A 22,598-nucleotide genomic window follows, 5' to 3' on the forward strand; every position below is an offset into this window, starting at 1 on the left:
TTAAGCATTATTAAATCAAACAAATCACAAATTTGTTAGCTAATGATATCAAATTATTATTTATTCAAAGCTTAATTAATTTTGCATTAGTTATTTTCAGTTAAATATTTTATTAATCATATTATACTTAAAATCAACTTATATTTCCACTCCTAAATCAACAAAAATGTGAGTAGTTAATGATATCACAAAAGACAATAACGAAAATACATGTTGTTTGGGTTTTTGAACTTCAAATAAACATTATATAAGATTTGAACAAGTTTTATTAAAAAAGTTTTTTTTTTAATTTATCGAATAATGTTCAAAGACATTACATTTACTTTGTACATATCCAAATATAAAAAAGCTCTTTAGATATGTAATGTATAATTGATTCATTTCAAATAAGAAATATTTAATATACTTGTAAATAAATTTGATTTCAATTGAAAACATTTATTATTATTTGCCAAAATATATTCAAGTAAATGACCATATTACTAAAATACAAACTCAATTTAAGATATGTAACGTATAGTTGACTCATTTTAAAAAGGAAAAAAATATTTAATATACATATAAATAAATTAAATTTAAAAATAATTATTTTTATTTGCCAAAAAATATTCAAGGACATGACCACATTTACTATGTGCATATCAAAATATTAAAAAAAATTATTTAAATATGTTATGTATAATTGACTCATTTCAAATAAGAACAAAGTCAACAAACATTTAATATACATGTAAATAAATTTGATTTCCGTCGAAAACACTTAATATTATTTGCCAAAATATGTTCAAGAATATGACCACATTTCTTTGCGCAAATCCAAATACAAAACCCATTTAAGATATGTAACGTATATTTGACTGATTTTTTCAAAAATAAACATTTAATATACAAGTAAATAAATCATATTCAAGTCAAAACACAATTATTATTATTTGCCAAAATAATATTCAAGGACATGACCATATTTATTATGTGCATATCCAAATATAACTAATTTTTCAAGAACAATCAATTTTTCTTGTTTAGTTGATGCTTTAAAGTACATTTACTACCTTATGGTGGTCTTGTTATATTTAATACCAACAGAAAATTTCATTAATATCTAATTACTACTACTAATACAGTGTATACATTGTTTAAGACTAATGAGATTGATAATTATTTTACTTATGTTAATGAATGATGATTTATGCATGATATAAATAAATTATTACAGTGAAAACTATAAATGTAATAGTATAAACATCTTTAATTAGGATATTAACAATTGCAAGAACTTTTACTTGAAAATTAAAAAAATATTTTTTTATTTTTTAATAATCCAATAACCCAAAATTGCAGAAACAAGAAAAATGTGCAGTCACTTTCAAGCAAGTATATTTTCTATAAATAACACCATCATAGATTTACAAAAGGATCTATCTACATTGCTCCTCCAACTCCGTAATGATATGTTAGGTAACTTTCAATATATGAAAAAAGGTACTACTACAAATATCATATATAAATAGGGACATATTCTCAAAGGCGAAATACATAAACAAACTCTTAAATTTATTAATAAAATTTATTTAAATATTCAAACTTAGGATATGTCGATTGAGTACTTGAATATGTAATAAGGTGTATGTGTTAGATACTTTCAGTTCAAATTTTTGAAAAGTTACATAATTAAATTATCTACTTAAAATATGTTATATTTTTAATTATACGTATCAATCTCAATAAATCGTAAAATCTTGGGTGTGTTTCAATTATAAAATGAACGTATGTAATTAAAGGATGTGACAACATGATGAACATTTGAAAACACTGATATAATTTTTTTCTAAAATTTGAATTGAAAGTATTCGCTTTCTTATATATTTACTTGCTACATCAAAACATATATTGCATTTGAAAATCTAATAAATTTATTGACAAATTTAAAAGGCCGTTGATATATTTCTCTAATTTTTAATTAGATTAGATTATTCCTAAAACAACAATAATAATACTTTCTCTATTTTAATTTATTCGTCTTATATTTTATTCGACATACCTAAAGTCACAAGACTAAAAGTGTATTATAATATTACAAAATTTAAATATTTTTCTTAAATTTCGTGTCAAGTCGCGAAAAATAAAAGTTTTCATCAAATGCCTCAGAGAACACTTGATGGGGGCTATAATGAAAAAATATAGAGAGAGAGAAGAAAAAGGAAGTAAGTTTAAAGTATCTGAAGAAAAATATAATATTATTTATTTAGAATTAAAAAATTTGTAGAGAGAGAAATGACAGAAACATATATAAACATGAGATTACAAGAATGGTTCAACAGATTCTGTTTAATCTCTCTTCTCAGTCTCCTATTCTTCTCATTCAAGAATCAAAGAGAAGTGTGATGAAAAGTGTGAAGAGAGAGAATGGGACAACCATTCAGACCTCCACGTGTCATCATCTCAGTGGCAATGTCCTTTGGCTCGCTTCCCACAAACCTACCCCACCCCCCCTAAGAAACAGACCCCCCTAACCCCCCGTCCCCCCTCCTTTGGCCTGCCATGTCAGTGTTTGGTGTTTGTGTTGAGCTGTGTGTGTTGTGATGTGTAACCCCCAAAGTCCTATAACCCCGGTGAATCCGTATTTGGATGCACTCTCTCTCTCTCTCTCTAAAACCTTTTCTCTCTATTTATATCTTTTGTCTGCCTTCTACCGCTTGCTTTCTCTCTCTCTCTCTCTCTTTCTTGTATACCTCATACCCTAAATTGGGTTACTCCCCTTTTACCCTTTTCTTACTTTGTTGTTCTTGATTCAGCTGAGATATATATAAAGATTGGATTTTTATCTGTTTTGATCTGCAGGTATGTGTTAATCTTTATCTGGGTTGGTGTCATTTTGAAAAAAGAATGGGACTTGCTAAGTTTTTTATGTTAAATTTTTAATTTGAGCTGATTTATGTGTGTTTTGTTGCTTAGTTTGATGTGGGTGTTGCTTGATTGGTGGGAATGTTGTGTGTTTTAGCTTGATTTTGTTGTAAAGGTTTGATCTTTAGGTGATTTGAATTGTGTGTTGGCGGTGCTAATTGAAATGGTAGAGGGGTTTTGAAAGGGTTATGATCATTGACGGTTTAATTCAGCTGTGCATGCATGTGATGGTTTTGTTTTCTGTATAACACATGCTTGTTCTGCTGGATTGATAAAGAGGAAAAATGTGGCTTGGATTATTTGAATGGCTTCAGTATTCATCAAAATTATTTGAATGGCTTTAGTAAGTCTCTACTGACCTGAGCATTAGCGTTGCTAGTTGCTACTTGATTCTAAGGTCTGTTGAAATAGAAATTAACGATTCTTTAATTGTGATTGTCCTTATCTGGTTGAAGTTTAATTTAGGTTTTAGCGATTCTTTAATTGTGATTGTTGCTGTTTTCCTTATCTGGTTGAATCTTAATTTAGGTTTTAGCGATTCTTTAATTGCAGTTGTGCTGTTTTCCCTATCCGGTTGAATTTTAGCTCAGGTTTTAGTGCCTTATAAATTTCTAAATGAAACACATACATCTATGTTGGAAATGAAATGCAACTGTGTTATTTTCCTTATCTGGTTGAATTTTAACTCGGATTTTAGTGCCATATAAATTTCTAAATGAAATGCCTACATCTATGTTGGAAGTGAAGAACATGGTATAATTTCCCCTAACCTGCCTTACTATGGCGTAAGCCTGTTAATTAGATTCTGTTTGAGGGCTTGGTTTTAAATCATCTCCCCATATATATATGTGAAATAGATTGTTGTGTTGTTGTGGAAGTTGGTGCTTTAAATCATAGGTGTGAAACAGATTGTTGTGGAAGTTGGTGTTTTCCAAGTAATAGTGATGTACTTGCATTTCTGATAATCTAAACTGTCCTTTAATTAATTAAGTTCGGTTTCTTTATATACCTTCAATCTTGATTCATGAACCGTGTTGAACCTACGAAGTTATACTTTCATAATCCACTAGCTGCATCTTCAATTTATGATTTCAGCTACTTGTCTCGTTTTATCCTAGTTTGGAAAATTTCTGGAAGTGATGCTTACCTTTTTTGTTAAATTAGTCAAGGTAGTGTATTCATGTCTGTTTATTTGGATGCATATTTTTTTGCTAAACCAATCCTACTATATTAAAAGTATACCTCGTTGCTACTTAGTCCTAGTGTTCATTTTTAGATTAGCCAATTATCTTCCTTTGGCTGATGCTAACTTCGTTTTAAGGTTTATTTGTAGTGTTTCTCTAGAAATTATTAGGTCAGTGTTGGTCTCTGTAGGGTCAATTCATGTTTAGTGTTCCCAATGTTATTATTTCTTGTGTTCTTTTCCACCATTTAATTTTGTTGTAGCTTTCATCTTTCTTACACATTAATTATGATGAGTTTCATGGATCTAGTTTCAACATTCTACTTTGCATCCTCAATTACATGCTCGATTACGCAACGCTAGGTATTCACAAGCTAGTATCATGTTCATAAAAAAAATGATCATCTACAACGAAAACAATGTTTGATACTCGTTCAGTGAATGAAGATTTAATCAGCTAACTAAGTTGTCATCTATGTGAATGCATTAGAAATCTCCAGCACACTATGATGTGTTCATCCTAAGAAAGTGGCTTTTCCATTTGTTTTATAGTTAAGAGCGTCAAAGATGCCTCTAAAAAAAACGAAGGGAAAAAGTAGAAGCGAGATCGAAGGTTAGGGAGCTATGTTGTAATGTAGATTAAAATTTTAAGTTTTTTCCTATTTGAATAGCCTACTATGTTTTCTGTCCATGCAGTATGCTCAAATCTTCTTTCTTTACCTTTATTTCCGGAAGGTGTTCTAGTTTTTCCCTTCAGGTTCATGTCTAATGCTCTTAGAAACAAACTTTTGCAGGCATATGTGATCAGTTTGATGCCTGAAGGTCCTGATTTTCTGGCTTGAGATGTACAATCCTGTATGCAATGATGAAAGAAAACGGTTCACCGTCCAGTAAAATGCTTAACAGAAACTGGGTCTTAAAACGCAAGCGTCGAAAACTTCCATCTGGTCCTGATGTGTCAAATGGCAAAGAAAAGGCTTCAAAACCCTTGGATTTACCCTCGAGTGACTCACCCAAATGTCGAGTGAAAAACGAAATCACTTCAAGTCGTTCTTCTAGCAAGAAGAAAGGAAATGATGGGGTTAGTATATTCATTATGTTTTTCTTTATTTCTTTTCCAATTTATGGCAGTAAAACTACATGGTAAACAAGACTTGAACTGTAGTTTAGGAGGAAGATTTCCCTTACTTCTTGATCAAGAGACCAACATGCATCTTTAGTTTGGTATTCTTAAAGTTTTTGGTTGTCCTTGCTTTTCTCTTTTTGGTTAATTCTTTATGAGTACGTTACCTCTAAGCTCTCGCTGTTAGGTTTGCTATCAACTTGCCAGAATTGTCTGACCAAAAAAGCTATTTGAGATTTATTGCCTTGCTGTGTGATTTACGTACTGTGTGATTTACGTATTTTCCACGACCTTTATCGCTTCTATACATTTGCCTTTTCAAAATGCTTCTGACTCTTGTTTCCATCTGCTTTCATCCAGTACTATTATGAATGTGTTGTTTGTGATCTTGGTGGAAATTTGCTTTGCTGTGAAAGCTGTCCGCGTACATACCATATTCAGTGTCTGGATCCTCCTCTTAAGGTATACTGATAGTTGCTTTATTTAAAACTGGATTGACGATTTTCATTTAAACCTTTCATGTTGTAGTTTGGGTTTCCCTTTCCAATTTATCCTATCCAGTTTACTTTTGTTACTGACATTTTTTTTTCCCTATATAGCGTATACCAACTGGAAAGTGGGAATGTCCAACATGTTATCAGAAGAACGATACACACGAGTCTGTTAATCCTCTAGATATGGTCTCGAAACGGGCAAGGACAAAAGTTACAGGTGGAAAAGCAAAGAATGAAAATAAGCCATCGGGAATCTCCAAGGTATCCCTGATTTTTGAAAGCTCCATTCCTGGTAAGAAAAGATCCTCGGGAAAAGAAAGAACTCCTTTATCACACCTCAGTCAAATGGAGAAGCTGGGTAATTTCTCCAATGATGTTCCTTGTGACATTGAACCAAGTGACCATTCCCGGGATGGTGCTGCGGATGGTAGTTCATTGCACATAGGTGTTGATAAAGAAAAGGAGGTGCCTCCAGCAGATACTCCAGTGGAGAAGGAAGTGCCTCCTTCAGATACTACAGCTGAGAAGGGGGTGCCTTCTGCAGATACTCCATTGGAGAAGCCGAGCTCTTCAATGAATGATGCAACACCCTTTTTGAATATGACAGATTCAAAGACAAATGACAAAGCCTCAGAAAAGAAGCCTGACTTGCCTTCTAGTGATAGATCTCCAGTTGGTGAACCTGTAGCTGTTTCGGAGGCCGCTTCTAGGAAAGACAGGAAAAGGAAGCCTAATTTTTACAACATTGACAGTCAGAACAAATCTAGGACTGACAAGGGAAAGCGAGTTGCTGATAATACTAAAAAGTCTGGTTCAAAGCCAAGCAAATTGCAAAAAAAGCGTAAGCGTGTTAATCATCAGCCTTCAGTGTCTGCGTCAAATAGGGATGGGAGAGATACTGTTGAAACCCAACTTAAAGATGAGGTATAATCCCTATGTTTTGTATTCTTTCTCAAATCTGTTTTTTTTTTGATTCGTAGATTTCATTTTTTGATAAGGTAGGATATCTTAGTAATTGAAGTCATGCAGAGGATGTAGTATTACAAAAGTAGGAGGCTTGGTCCCTACACAATAATAACATTTACACAAATTAATAAGACATCTAGCTCCTAGGGATGAATCTGAGGTTCCTTCAAATATCTCAGATTTCTGTAATGTCCATGTTGACAATATACAACTAGGAGTCTAGGAATGGTTTGCCACATATTTCTTCTTGATTTTTGCCCCTTCCAACTATACCAGCTGATTAAGCCATCCTTCATGCTACGTGGCATAAACCACGATAGCCCATAAATATTTAGGAACATGTCCCATAGATTTCTGGCAACAATGCAACGTAAGAACAAATGTCTAATATCCTCAACTTCAAAGTTGCACATGAAACACCTATTACATGGATCAAAACCTTTTTCATCAGTTTTGCTCGATAGATTTTAGTGTTGTTTTTTCTTTAGTGATAAAAAATTTCAATCTGTTGGTTGGGGAAAGAAAACATAAGTTAGCCTTGAGTGAGTTCTTCCAAGCTAAACATTTCTACAAGTAAATCTTTTACCATGATGTTGAAGAGGTGCAACATTAACAACAATATACCTTGTGTAATCCCAGATAGTGGGATCTTGGGAAGGGTAAAGTGTACGCAAACTGTACCCCTACCTTGGAGGTAGAGAGGCTTTTTTTGATAGACCCTCAATTTAAAATAGGAATTTTTAAAATTAATTTAAAGTTATTTATATGGTGTCAAAATAAGGAATGATATAATCAATAGAATTTTAGTTGATTTAGAAGTCCTAAATATGAGGAAAATAAGTAAATGACTATCCAATGTGAAATCTATTTTAAAGGAGAAAAAGGGCGAACAAAATTTCGTTAAGCAGTCTCACTGCATGCATGTCGTACGTGTACCTTATCTATGGAGTAGACTTTTTTTTTTTAAATGCACAAATATTATTTTACAAATTATTTTTTAGTTATGTAATAAAAGTTAAAGAATAATGTGTAAATATATGAAAAGGATGATTGTCGATCCTATTTAGCTTACTCAATAAAGAAAGAAATTCAATCCCATCTTCAGAAATTTTAAGTCCGATGTTAGGCTTGACAGTCCTCAACTTTCAAATCCAAAATCCTGAATTTTAGTATCACCAAATTAATTATAATTATGATTTTATCCAACATGAAATGTACTTAATAATAGGTAGAAAAGTAAATCAACATTTCATGTTAGAAATTTCTCTTTTTATTATAGTGTAGATATATGGTAAAATTTAATTAATTGAATTCAAAATTCTAAATATTAGACAATTTTAAATGCTAAAATAATATTTTAACAAAAGTTTATCTGTTAAAAGGAATAAAATAGTTTTTGGGCCCTTGTTCTTTTAAAGGTGCAAATACCCGTCTATCAAAAAACCAAAAATTAGTCTGAACATAGATTCTTAAATCACATTCCATCAAAATTATGATAAAATTTAGTTAATCGAATGCAAAATTCTAAATATTAGATGGAGTCTTAAATTGTAATATAATTTTTTACAAAAGTTTATTTCTCCTGAATCTGGTCTAGTGTTAAAATTTTTTAGATGCTTTTCATTTAAAATTGAAAAAAGATATTCAAAGGAATTTAGCTTGAGTATTAATTTCAGTATCTAAATCTTCATGTCCCAAAACAGGCATGCAATAGTGGGGATGTCCTCAGTTTATTTTGTCTCCTTTTTTTTTTTAGGTAAGATATGAATGCTTAAATATTGTGATAACCTACTTTCAGGAGAGGAGACTGTAGTCACGTAATAAGGCCTTCAATATTGTGGGGCCTGGAGGCTAATATCCATAGAGGGATCAAACCATTATGTTGACCATCTTGTCTAGTTAATTGATAGTATTAATCTGCTTGTGTTTGTTCTTTGATATTGATTGTGCTGTTCTGGGCCTGCCATCAGCTTTTTATAACTGAGGCAGATATGGGAGCTATCTGCTTTGGGTGCATGCTCAAAAGAATTAACTTCTTGGATAAGGAAGGCCTTGGGGGGATGCTTTCTGTGTTTGGCTCAAATAAGGAAAAATTGCGTAATAAAACCATAAGATTTGTGGTATAATTGTCAAAACATTGAGAGGGAAGGTATGATGGCGTAAGGCATTGGTGCAGAGGTATTCAAGGTGGTTAACTCAATAATGGATTGCTCTGAACTTTGTAAAAACAAAAGCCTTTATCCCTATATCTTTTCAATTAATTCCACTCCACGTAACACTTACCATTTCAATAAACCCTACTTTATGTAATACTTGCCATTTCTACCCCGAAGGGTGTGACTTAGTGGTTAATGATGTGGGTTGTGAACCTTCAGATTTTAGAGATTACATTTGATGACTTATTCAAGAGAAAAATATCATCATCCCTAAAATTAATAAAGTCACTAACATAAGAAATAAGACTGTAGTTCATTACCTCCGGGAAAACTTTAGGTGTTGTAGGAATATCAAGAAGGTGAATAAACCAATTATACATACCATACCTGGTCTGATGTAGCAAAAGAATAACATCACCTCGTTTTTCCTTGCTCATTGGTGCTAGATTACAACTGCCTTGTTGGACTTCTTGTCATGAGTTTTACCTTGGACCTGCCCAAAATAATTCTCTTTACCTTTATCCTTCTCATCAACATGCACTTGATACGTGGGACATGTAGTTTCGCCAACCTTAGATTAAGTTCACCCAATGATGGATCTCCAATGCAAACTTTCCCATGAGTACCTACAAAAGAGTCAAAACTGTAAAAGAAGTAGGAATATGTTAAAGTTAGAATAAGAAATAACCTCACTCAAGCTTGCTTGTTTTTCTTTCTCTACATCACGACCACCCCTCTTCTTTACTCTCATAGTCATCTCTCTTCTTTTTTTTATCTCGATCTCACTCTTTTTCTCACTTGACATCCCATTCTCTTCACACAACACAACCTCTCCTTTTGCCTCTCTTGGGATGCCAACATGCACTCCCGTATTCCTCTCAATCTTTGCTCTCTCATCATCATCTATCCTCCCTCTAATTTTCTTGGTATCCTTATCCTTGGTATCCTTATCGAATTGATATGGAGTCAAAGATGCTTGAACAAATATCTCCCTATTCATCTTGAGAGAGTATTTATTTTTTTCTATGTTGTATGATGCTCCACTATTAGCACACCATGGTTTTCCCAATAAGATATGACAATTATACATGAGAACACCATCACACCAAACCTCATCCTCATAACTTCCAAGACTGAACGACAATAACACCCTTTCATTTAGTTTTAAAAATATAACACCCTTTCATTTATCTTTACTCCTTTCCGCACGTAGGGTGAAATAAGCTCAATCTCTCAACCATGTAAGTGCTAATTAACTTATAGCCAGATTCTTTGTCAATTATCATGGTACATAACATAGACATCACTTTAACTTGAAAAATAACTCTACCTTGGTCCTCCTCATCTTCGTCAAGTTGTACATTCATTCAGTTTGTCCTCCTTCACTCAACTATGGTGGCATCTATTGCATCAAGTCGGACTATAATTATTCTGAGCACGTCAGCTAAGTTGTTGTCGTTTCAAGTTCCAAGTTCAGTTTCTTTACCTCTTCAAGATATCTCAAGAAAATACAAAAGAAACAGGTTTCTCTCAGTTTGGATTTTCCCTCCTCTTTATAGATCTCTCTCTTTACCTTTTTCCACTCGAATTACTACCTTTGGCTGAATCCTGTAGGATTTATGTATAAACCCTACTAGTAACAACCCTTTAGAGGTAAAATGTAGAAAGAAAACGAATTTACCAACACTCGAAGAATTGGGTTTGATGAGACGAAAAAAAAGACCAATTTGTGTAACAAGAAATTTTTTGAAATTTTCCCCTCTTGGTTTTCCTCTTTGAACTGAGAATCAAAATTAGTTTTCCTCTTTTTAGGATGACTAGTCTATGAAGGGATTCTGAACATGTAAGAAAGTGTGGGGCCAAAATTCCTAAGTGATGGATGGGTTCATTGTTTGGAGGAAATGGCGTTCTACTTCGGGACTTCCTAAGATGATCATCCAGATTTTGGATAATGTTTTGTGAGGACTCAAGATTAATATCTGTACAACAGACGAGGAAGTATTGTCTAATGTTATTCTTCTGGAAGGGAAGTCTTTCGAATAAAGAATAGAAGTTGCTTGTCGACATTAGTATATACAATGATGTGGCATGTTTCTTAAATTAGAAAATCAGAAACGATTTCTCTATATTGTGGATTAGCTGATTCTTTTTAAAGTGTGAAATTCTTTGCTTTATTTATTTCTTCTACATGGTGACAGATATTTGCTTCTTCTGGGGTTTGTTTGATGTAAATGTTCATGTCCACTTTTTGCATGTGATCAAATTTCTATATTGGAAAAAAGAACCTTTTCAAAAGAGGAAGTAGTAATAACCTGATGGAAAAATTACTGCATCTCAGCTCCCTATACGTACGGAATTATCAGCAGCAGTTCTTGATTTCTTCAGTTGTACAGTTTTGCTTCTATTTGAGTTTAATAGAACTTTGTGCTTATTCTAAACAAGGAGGGAAAAAATGAAGCTTTGTACTTCATTATGAATTCCTGCTTAATACTAGTAGTTCTATTTTTGGTATAAAAACAGCTTTACTCTAGCTTGTAAAAAAATAGTTTGTTTGAAGGGCGTGGGAATTATATGAATTAGGAACTAAATTGGAAAGGCCAAAAAAGAAAAAGAGAAAAGGAAGGGAAACAACAATTTTCTGAGCAGTCTATTTTTCTTTTTAATTTAATTGATATTGTAATATGCAAAAACCAACTTAAGGATTGTTTCTTTTGTTGATTTTATTTCTGTTTTTGGGCAAATGCAGTTGGTTTCTGAAGAGGGTGCTCAGCCATCAGATCTGTCACGTGAAGCTGGAAAAGTTGTTGAACCTTTAATATATGATAATAATGGTCCCAGTCTTCAACAGGTACTAGTTCCAAGGACCAACTTATAGGTTTATTATTATCATTTAATAATAAGAATCATCTGTTCCTTTATCACTCTTTAATGTAATTTCTGAAACTCTCCTTAAAAGGGCAGAGAAACCAAGGAGATTGATGATAATCTGTTTTCCTACTTTTGACACATGTTTAATTGCAGGTTGATAGAGTTCTGGCATGTCGAGTGCAAGATGATAATATTAGTTGTTTGCATGATATCCCTGGAATAAATGCAAATGACCCAGCATTGATAGATTCAGCAAGAGAGGAATTAAATGATGGAAAACCCAGCGGTGATGTGCCCGTAGTTGAGGTTGGTATAGAATATTCAGGCAGTGGCTCTCAAGAAACTTTGGACATTCCCGATAAAGGAAAAAGCTCAAAGGATGATACCAGCAAGGATGAAATGCATGTGTACAGAAGATCAAGTAGCATAGAATGCAAGGAAGGAACTGGCACAGTAAAGGAAGACTCTCAAGGTTCAGTATCTGAAGGTGCAATCAACAACAACGAAGAAGACATTGCTGTGAATGCTGATGATTCTCTGGCTAATACGCAGAATACTTCTGGAGAAAGCAACGATTCCACTGAAAAGAAATATAATGACAAAGCCAAGTCGAAGGATGATGTCACATCTGGGACTCATGAAGTTGGAACTGCCAAGGGAAAAGATGAAATGATTACAACAGATACCACCTCTTTCAAGAAAAGTGAGGAGACTGTCTTGGCTAAACCATCAACCTCCAACAACGTAAATGTTGTCTATGAATATCTTGTTAAGTGGGTTGGCAAATCAAATATTCACAACTCTTGGATCCCAGAGTCTCAATTGAAAATTCTGGCAAAAAGAAAGCTGGACAACTACAAGGCAAAGTATGGGACAGCAACAATAAATATTTGTGATGAACAGTGGAAGCTGCCTCAGCGAATTATTGCAACTCGGCCTGGCACGAGTGGTTCAGATGAAGTGTTTGTGAGATGGACAGGTCTTCCTTATGATGAATGTACCTGGGAAAAAATAGAGGAACCTGTGATTGCAAAATCATCTCATTTGATTGATCAGTTTAATCAGTTTGAATCCCAAGCATTAGCTAGAAATGCTACCAAGGATGATATGGTGAGAAAGAGGAAAGAACGCCATAAAAATGATATAGTTACTCTGACAGAGCAGCCTAAAGAACTGGGAGGCTCATTATTTCCACATCAAATGGAAGCCTTAAATTGGTTGCGCAAGTGCTGGCATAAATCCAAAAATGTTATTCTTGCCGACGAGATGGGACTTGGGAAGACAATATCAGCTTCTGCTTTCTTATCATCATTGTATACCGAGTTCAATGCTGCACTTCCTTCTCTAGTTTTGGTTCCTCTGTCCACAATGCCAAATTGGATGGCAGAGTTTCAGTTATGGGCTCCACACCTAAATGTTGTAGAATACCATGGGACTGCTAAAGCAAGAGCTGTGATTCGTCAATTTGAATGGCATTCAAGGAATCAAAGTGACCTGAATAAGAGGTCTACTTCATACAAGTTCAATGTTCTTTTGACTACATATGAAATGGTTCTCGTTGATTCCACTTATCTGCGTGGGATCCCATGGGAAGTTCTTGTCGTTGATGAGGGACACCGTCTTAAGAATTCTAGTAGTAAACTCTTTAGCATGCTCAACACATTTTCTTTCCAGCATCGAGTTCTATTGACTGGTACTCCTCTTCAGAACAACATTGGCGAGATGTACAACTTACTAAACTTTTTGCAGCCATCGTCATTTCCTTCACTATTGTCATTTGAGGAGAAGTTTAATGATCTTACAACAGCCGAAAAGGTGGAAGAATTGAAAAAGCTTGTCGCTCCGCATATGCTTCGCAGGCTGAAAAAAGATGCCATGCAAAATATTCCTCCTAAAACTGAACGAATGGTTCCTGTTGAGTTATCTTCTATCCAGGCAGAATATTACCGTGCAATGCTTACAAAGAACTATCAGCTTCTTCGCAACATCGGGAAAGGAATTGCACAGCAATCAATGCTGAATATCGTTATGCAGTTAAGAAAAGTTTGCAACCATCCTTATCTTATACCAGGAACTGAGCCTGAATCTGGTTCAGTGGAATTTCTTCATGAAATGAGAATAAAGGCTTCTGGTAAACTGACTCTTCTGCACTCTATGCTCAAAAGTTTGCATAAAGAAGGTCACAGAGTCCTTATATTTTCACAGATGACTAAGCTTCTAGATATTCTGGAGGATTATTTGGCAATTGAATTTGGGCAAAAAACATATGAGAGAGTTGATGGCTCTGTTGCTGTGGCTGATCGTCAAGCAGCAATAGCACGGTTTAATCAGGACAAAAGCCGATTCGTCTTCTTATTGTCAACACGCTCTTGTGGCCTGGGGATCAATTTGGCTACTGCAGATACTGTTATTATCTATGACTCTGACTTCAATCCACATGCAGATATCCAGGCAATGAACCGGGCTCATCGTATTGGACAGTCGAAGAGACTTCTAGTGTACCGGCTAGTAGTCCGTGCCAGTGTTGAAGAACGGATACTTCAGCTTGCTAAGAGGAAGTTGATGCTTGATCAGCTATTTGTGAACAAATCAGGGTCCCAAAAGGAGGTTGAGGACATCCTTCGATGGGGAACAGAAGAACTTTTTAGTGATTCCTCTAGCATGGCAGAGAAAGATGCTGTTGAAAACTCCAGCAATAAAGATGAGACAGTTCCTGAAGTAGAGCATAAGCGCAAGAGGACTGGTAGCCTTGGTGATGTGTATAAAGACAAGTGCACCAAGGGAAGCACTATGATTGTGTGGGACGAAAATGCTATAATGAAATTGCTTGACCGTTCAAATCTTCAGTCAGAATCACCTGATAACAATGAAGCAGAACTGGAGAATGATATGCTTGGCTCAGTGAAGGTAACCTCAGCTCTTCCAAAGATCTGCTTTATTGACATAAATTTCTTAAAGTGATTTGTAGAAGTGGATGGTTTTTCAACTCTATTATTCTGAAATGGACGACTGACAAATTAGGGTCTGATTTGTAGCTCAAACTGTGACGATAGATAGTGAGCACCTAAGGACAGTTGGAAGTTGTGAAGTAACTGAGCAAGTGTGAGGATCCAAGAACTAGGCATCATTAAACATGTTGGGGTTGGCTATATAATTCCTTACTAACCATGTTACTCCAATTAAAATTCATATCAGCAAGTGTGAGGGTCCAAGATCATAATTTGAGGTGGTGGGGGTGGGGTAGGGGAGTTAATGAAATATAGCCTAATACTTTCTTTCATCACTGTAACAGCAGCAGAAATTGAACCTAACAAAAAAAGAAGAAGCTGGAATTAGGTATAGTTGAAGCAGAGTTGAGAAAGTGAAAAAACATAAACGTCATAGCACAATTCTCATATCAGCAATTTGGTGAAGATTCAACGTAACTGTATTTTACTTGGGGGACTTAAGTTTTCAACTAAGGAAACTAGTTCTTGGTTTCCAATATAAGTAATTGAAATACACAAGGAAAATGCTAAATCGTTTATATAACGACCTTAAACCAGATATTGTGCTGTCATTGCTGGAAAGCTAATAAATGACTGAACTACAGTTGGCTACTAAAATTTAACAACATCAAGTTAATCCGAACTATAACTTTCATACCAATCGCAAGTAGAAGATTTCTCTGGGAACTTCCAACTGGTAATTTGCCATCTCTGAAACAGGCTATGTATTTGTCGTGAGCGTAGCTCTCCTTTTTTATGGCGTGGGAGTAATGTTGGAGTTAGTGTTCTTATGGCATTATGCCTTGTTGAGTTCTTCTAATGATCCTTCAGAAGTTTTCTCTGATTCAACCTACTAGGGAGAATATACTGAATTTATTGTAACTTAAGTCCCCCTAAAGTAACTGTGTTTCCGAACTCTTTCTACATCCCTTATCAAGCTTAAAGTTTCTTTATTGTTCTGTATATTCTTGAAGATGAAGGCTGCTATAGCAAATAAATTTTGTCAGATCGATTCCAAGTAAAAGATAAAGCTACTGGAGTGGTATATGTTTTAGCGGTGTTAACATTACAAGTTTGTTTGGATTTGAATGGCATGCTGTGAACTTTTCACTGGATAAATTTACATGCTCAAAAAGTAGAATCACTTTAATTGTTCTAATAATGCTCTGCACATAATGAATAGTTTCTTATGACTTGTGCTGAATATTTAGTGTGACATAGTTGATATTTTGTCTGGTATGGCATGTAATGACTGTCCATGCACTCTTAGCAAAGTGTATGTGAAAATGATGAATCTTCCACTTTCTGTTTATTATGGTTCTGCGTCTTTTTAAGTTGAGATTTTTATTGGTGGTCTATTTTCGTGAATCTAAAGCTTTTCACTTTTCATGGACACTCTTGCTTGTCTTCAACTAGTAGTTACAGAGTTATGATTCTATTTGTCTTTAACATAAGATGCTATTTTTAAAAAGAATTCTACGGTATTTATTCTGCTCTCTGACTCAATAAGGAAGCAGTTTTTGTTTCTTTGGCAACTTGTATGCAAGATCTTAGGAACAACAATCATTATAAGATCATTTTAATGTCTTGCTGATCTTTTTTTGTACCTGTTGTGTTTTCCTCTCTTTTGCTAGTCATTGGAATGGAATGAGGATGGTGCAGAAGAGCAAGCTGGAATAGCATCAGATATGGTGGTAAGTGAAGATACTTGTGTACAAAATGTTGAGAAGAAAGAGGATAACTTGGCTAGTAGCAGTGAAGAAAATGAGTGGGACAAGCTTCTAAGAGTGAGGTATTGTTCTGGCAACCTTACTTATATTTGTTTGATGGTATACCATATTATGTGGGCTTAGCTATGCATATATAATCAATGCGGGTGTGTGCAAGTTTCAATGCTATGGTGAAGTTTTTTTCTGTATTTTGAAGAATATGCACGACGTATTCCAATTTCACACCTGTTCAATATGGGTACATCAAGACAAATAAAGGTGTAATATAGGTAGCATATGAATTTCTTGAAGGATTGATAAGGACTATTTCTTAGCTTCATTTTCTATTGTGTTTAGGAAGTTGTTTAGAAAGGCCTACAATTTCTTAAAATCCATGCAAACCTAGCAAAAAGTAGGGCAGAATGTAAGGAAAGATTTATATAGGCAGTACCAATTAGTTGAGATTGCATTTTTGACATGTTAGTTCATTTACTTTAGGTCCAACACTTGCTAGGAGTCTTTCATTCTTGTTAAGAGATTTTTCTCCTGAGAATGTGTCGTCTATAATATTAGTCTGAGATGGGTATAAATGGAGTGACATAGGCAGTTTCTGACTTGTTTGAGGTGTAGTAGTAGTTGTTATATTTATAGTGGTGGAGCATGTGGTTTAATTTGATGCAAAGCAAAGAACCTTACCAGGGCTTGACATTATATGTTTTCTTTGCATTAAGTAACAATGAGCAAAAAGTCTAGTAGAGGCAGAACCAACATTCACTGTACATCAAATAGTTTGTCAGTATACATTCTTGGAATTAAGTATATTTTCTTTTTGTGGAAAAGGAGTACATTCATCACTCGTCAGCACAAAGGCTTTGCTGGTAGCCAATTTAATAAAAAGACCACTAAGTTCAGGTTGTCCTTTTCTGCTTACAAGAACTCTAAAAACTGTAGTATTGGTTCGGTTTCATCTACAAATAATTCTGTACAAGACGATACATTCCAGCTTAATCTTCTACAATGAATTGTGTTCGTCTTCAAAACACACAACATTCCTTTCTCTCCATACTGTCCACCATATGCATGTTGGTATAGCCCTTCACTATCTCTTATACCTTAAATCAGCACCTCCATTGTTCCAGCATCACAAAATATCAATAATAGTCCTGGGCATCACCTACTTCACCAGAGCCATAAATAGCTGTGACAATCGTGCAGTTGCTTCACAGTATACAAAGAGATGGCTGCTATCTTCTTTGTCAGCCACAATCAATTAGTATATTCTTGCAAAAAAATTTCGATGAGCAAACTGTTTTTACTAGTAACGAAGGGAAGCTCTTCGACTTCTTTAATTAGTAATTACTACATTAACAGATTAAGAAGAAAAAAAGATAACAGTTTCAAAGACTTCTTCTGATGTTGCTATATATTTTTCTTGTTCCCAAAGCTCAGTCCTTTTTAGGAAGGTCAACCGTTTCCACCAACACTCCCAGTTTTATTCACTTCACATGTTCAATTGTAAGATAATACTGATTTGAAACAGTGGAGACACACCCAGTCACAATACAAGTACGGGATTCAACTCTTGTACAATTCACTCGTACTGGCTTCTGGTAGACAATGTAGAAGATAAACAAGTGTTTGTATTTGATACAATGGATGTTTTAGTGGTGTAGGGGTAAAGTTTTTACAATCATTCTCTATACATTCAGAGATAGTTTCAAGTTAAATAGGGCTTCACTTGCTCCTGGAGGTCTCTTTCCTTTTTTTTTTTTCTGCCAATGATTCTTCTTGGAGAGAGAGAGAAAACGATAAGCAAAGCACAGAAAGAAGTATTAGGATTACGCTGTCTTAGTTTATTTAATATTTTGTTTATATGCTTGACATGGGTACTAGAAAGCTTTGCAGTGTTTTCAGCACTTGACAGATGGTAGTGGTGGTCCTTTTATAACAGATGTTGGGCTCAAAGAAATGAAAAATAAATATGTGAATTTCACAAAAATCTCAGTAACATGATTGCTGCTTTTGATGCCTGTCCGACTGATTCATGCCCAGGAGTCGCTTGATTGATTGGTGAACTAAATGAAGAGCCAATCTTACATACTTAAGAATACACAGTTTTCAAAACTATGATAAATGATTTCATTTGAGGTGGTATACCTTCATTATGGCTTTTGCCTCCTTTCATGGTGTTCTCGTGTTCGTAGATGGGAGAAGTATCAAAGCGAGGAGGAAGCAGCGCTAGGTCGAGGCAAGCGCCTAAGGAAAGCCATTTCTTACAGGGAAGCATATGCTTCACACCCCAATGAAACATTAACAGAGGTACTTCCGTATTGTAATTTATATTTCTACACCCCTCCCTCTTTTTTTATTCTTTGATAAATTCTTCAACCCTCCCCTCAATTTTTTGGGATCAGTGTTTTAAATCTTTAAAATTTTGATTTCAACTACAATATTGTGATTCCACAAGCATAATGTTAGTTGGTTTGAAGCTAATGAATTTGACATGGATGATTGTTTCGTAGGAGGCAGTCACTCTGGTTTCCTAATTAGGACATAGTTTAAGATCACTAATTTTGGCCATTGACTGACACTGTAGAATGCTGTGGAAGGGGAGCCTGTGCCTGTGCCTGAACCAGAGCGAGAGTATAGTCAAGCTGGACGAGCATTAAAGGAAAAATAGTGAGTCATACTCTTTTGGCTTTTATCAGCATCTAAGTCTAAGTGATAACATATTTGCTTTAGTGAATTGAGATGGTTCATCTTATAACATTTGCTTTATGGCGGGAAAAAAAGAGTAGAATGCATGATACTGGAATTTTTGTATCATTTTGGCTGGATTGTTTGAATAACTTGGCTATATCTGTAAATTATGAACTTCGAAAGATAATACTTATCTGAATATCTTTTGGTGCAGTGCTAAGCTTCGCGCTAAGCAGAAAGAACGGCTAGCCCGTAGAAATGCAATTGAAGCATCTGGACCCATGGAAGAACAAGCTGGACGAGAGTTTCTCTGTCACCTCCTTCCTCCACAAGCTCATTATGTGAATTTGATGAATGTACCATCACAACACCGTGAAGAGAAACACGTGGCCATGAACTTGGAAAACAATAGCCGTCTTAAATCATCCGAGACACAGAAAAACATGGGCGACTCAACCTTAAGGTTGGGAAAACTGAAACATAAAGTGAACGATAACATAGATCTTCCATCAGGAGGCCATCCTCATGCAGATATTCCCCAGTCAAGTAATCATGCACAAGATATGAGCTATATTAAATCCGTGGATAAACAGCTTTTACCAATTCTGGGACTATGTGCTCCTAATGCCCATCAGGTGGAGGCACCCCAGAGGAACTTGTCGAGGTCAAACGTTCGACAACACAGGCATGGATTAGGACTGGAGTTCCCAACTATTGCTCCTCCTCCTGAGCTTTCAACTGAAATGGTTGCTAAAGGTTTCCCACAGAGATTTAGATTCCCAGATCTTCCCCTGGACCCTTCACAACAGCCTCCAAAGAATAGCTTACCTGATTCTTATCTCCCATTCAATCCAGTATGCTGTCTTTCTTCTCTCTCTCTCTCTCTCTCTCTCTCTGTTATACTCCCTCTGTCCCAATTTATGTGATGTTGTTTGACTTGGCACGAAATTTAAGTAAAGATAGAAAGACTTTTGAAAGTTGGTAGTATAAAACAAGTCACTAAAAAGGAAAATTTGTCACAATAATTGGGACAGGGAGAGTAACATGTTTTCTTGCATTTTAAATGTAATGCTTATGTGAATTCCTAATGTTGCCTTCTCTGCAGCATCCTCGACCTGTCATGCGAGAAAGAGGTTCTGCTGGTAACTTACAGAATTCTTGTGCTACTTCATATGATATTCAAGACAGGACAGTTTTGCCCAAACCTTTTGATAAGCCATTGTTACCAAGATACCCATTTCCTGCTATGAACATGCCACGTCCACCCTCTGCGTTGTTTCCCAACTTGTCTTTGGGATCAAGAGATGTGAATGGGTCTGTTCGTGAGCACCCTGTATTGCCTTTTTTGCCCAATCTCAAATTTCCACCTCACGATGCACCTAGGTTTAACCTGCAGGAACAAGAGATGCCTCCTGTACAGGGGTTGGGGCATATGGCACCTTCATCATCATCATTTCCTGAAAACCATTGGAAGGTTCTTGAAAACATTATGCTGAGAACTGGGTTAGGATCAGGCAACCTACTTAAAAGGAGAAACAAACTGGATGTCTGGTCTGAAGATGAACTGGATTGTCTCTGGATTGGTGTACGTAGACATGGAAGGGGCAATTGGGATGCCATGCTGCGAGATACAAAGTTAAAATTTTCCAAGTATAGAATTCCTGAGGATTTATCAATTAGGTGGGAAGAAGAGCAGCTCAAGATCATGGATGGACCAGCATTACCTGCGCCAAAACCATCCAAGCCTACCAAAGTGGGAAAATCAGGCTTATTCTCAGGCATTTCCGATGGAATGATGGCTCGAGCATTGCATGGTTGTAAACTAAATGAACAGTTTTTACCAACCCACCTAACAGACATGAAACTAGGGTTTCGTGATCTGCCTTCCAGCTTTCCACATTTGGAACCTCCTGAGAGACTTGGTCTGAACAGCAAACATATCTCACATCTTCCAACTCCCAGTGCTGACAAGTACCGGGTGAACATTCCTCGAGATTTGAATGCGGGACCATCGGATAGACTAGGAGCTCCGTCAAGTTTTGTTACGGAGTCACCATTTCTGCTGAATTCGTCGGGAAGCAGTAGCTTGGGTCCTCTTGGTTTGGGTTGCCAGAACAGGTTTGCCTTGCAAAAGGAGAATGATGATGGTGCAAGCAGATTTGTTAATTTGCCTAGCCTTCTTGACAGGTCTTTAAATATCTCACATGATTCACATAACAATGTGGGAGGTGGTGAATCTAGCAATTATCCATCACTTCCTGTACTTGATAAAGGTCAGAAAGTTTCTCAATCAAAGGGCAAGGAAGTGGTTGAGTGTGGTTCACTGAAGAATAAGCTACCACATTGGCTTCGTGAAGCAGTGAATATTCCAGTAAAACTCCCTGAACCTGATTTACCACCTACTGTCTCTGCAATTGCTCAATCAGTTCGCATGCTATATGGGGAGGAGAATCCTTCCATCCCTCCATTTGTTATTCCTTCTCCCCCTCCATCTCAACCCAGGGACCCACGGTTGAGCTTGAAAAAGAAGAAGAAGAAGAAGAAACATGGATTGCAAGTAATGAGGCAGTTCCCAATAGATTTTGCAGGAACTATTGATGTCCAGGGTAGTAGCGTACATGGTGAGACTATGGCTGGAACAAGTAGTCTGCAGGATCCAGCATTCCCTCTGCTTTCTAGAGTGATGGCCAGAACTTCAGGACTTCCTTCGAATGAAGCTAACCTTAATATGCTTCCTCCAAGTGTGATTGTGAATCCTTCAACTAGTACATTTCCTCTAATGAAGACAAGCTCTGGATTGTCTCCTTCACCTGAAGTGCTTCGATTGGTTGCATCCTGTGTTTCACCGGGTCCACCTATTGCTACTAGTTCAAGTTTCCTTGGAAATATGGTCCCTCTCCCCAAATCCGTTGATCAGGTTGCTTCTTCAGACACCCAAGATTCACATGAAAAGCAGGAAACAGATCAGACCTCAGCTCCTAGTACATTGGGTCCATTCCAGGCAGAGAAAAAGGTTGAAACTAATAGCAGGGATTCTAGCAAAACACAGTCAGATTCTGCTCGACCCAGACAGGAAGATGTAGAGGAATTATCATCTGAAGGGACAGTCTCTGATCATCAGGAGGATGACCGTGAACCATAGCTCTTTCCTATGGGGAGCTAATTGTTGTAATCATAATCATCTCTTGACGTGTAACTAAAGCCTCTGACCCTCCATTATTCTCAGTTTTTGTAGGGCAGGATGCAGTTAAAGTAGCAAATACAGTACAGGTTAGACAAGTTACTATGTAAAGCTTGTGTAAGAGGAAAGAAAAACATAGAAGTTAGCATATAATGTTGTTCGTCGTCCTTAGAGTCGAAGGCTTTGACCTTGTAGGACTTGTTTAGTAGCTGGGTTCAGCATTGCATTTAGGACTTCCTAAGTGTCAAAATTGTGGTTCATGTAAGCAAAACTTTGCTTGCATGTATTTTATGTACTTTGCAGTAATGTTCTGTTATTATCTGTTGT

The 22,598-nt window shown here is 35.9% G+C and overlaps 1 protein-coding gene across 1 annotated transcript; it reads left to right on the forward strand.

Moving 5' to 3' along the window:
- Window positions 1-2,524: 2,524 nt before the first annotated feature.
- LOC125849460 (protein CHROMATIN REMODELING 4) lies at window positions 2,525-22,598 on the forward strand. The gene is made up of 11 exons (XM_049529542.1): window positions 2,525-2,841; window positions 4,882-5,168; window positions 5,571-5,672; window positions 5,810-6,628; window positions 11,573-11,674; window positions 11,848-14,601; window positions 16,316-16,473; window positions 18,595-18,709; window positions 18,987-19,069; window positions 19,305-19,944; window positions 20,196-22,598. The coding sequence occupies exons 2-11, from the start codon at window positions 4,950-4,952 to the stop codon at window positions 22,230-22,232; spliced, it is 7,029 nt and encodes a 2,342-aa protein (XP_049385499.1). The 5' UTR covers window positions 2,525-2,841; window positions 4,882-4,949; the 3' UTR covers window positions 22,233-22,598.

This window comes from Solanum stenotomum, chromosome 12 (assembly GCF_019186545.1).
Source record: "Solanum stenotomum isolate F172 chromosome 12, ASM1918654v1, whole genome shotgun sequence".
Taxonomy (NCBI): Eukaryota; Viridiplantae; Streptophyta; class Magnoliopsida; order Solanales; family Solanaceae; genus Solanum; species Solanum stenotomum.

Excerpts from the sequence above, each read along its gene's own strand:
- LOC125849460 (XM_049529542.1), top strand. The coding sequence starts at position 4,950 with ATGATGAAAGAAAACGGTTCACCGTCCAGTAAAATGCTTAACAGAAAC. Across the intron at positions 19,070-19,304 it reads CGAGCATTAAAGGAAAAATA|TGCTAAGCTTCGCGCTAAGC; the intron begins GTGAGTCATACT and ends CTTTTGGTGCAG. Across the intron at positions 19,945-20,195 it reads CTTATCTCCCATTCAATCCA|CATCCTCGACCTGTCATGCG; the intron begins GTATGCTGTCTT and ends CCTTCTCTGCAG.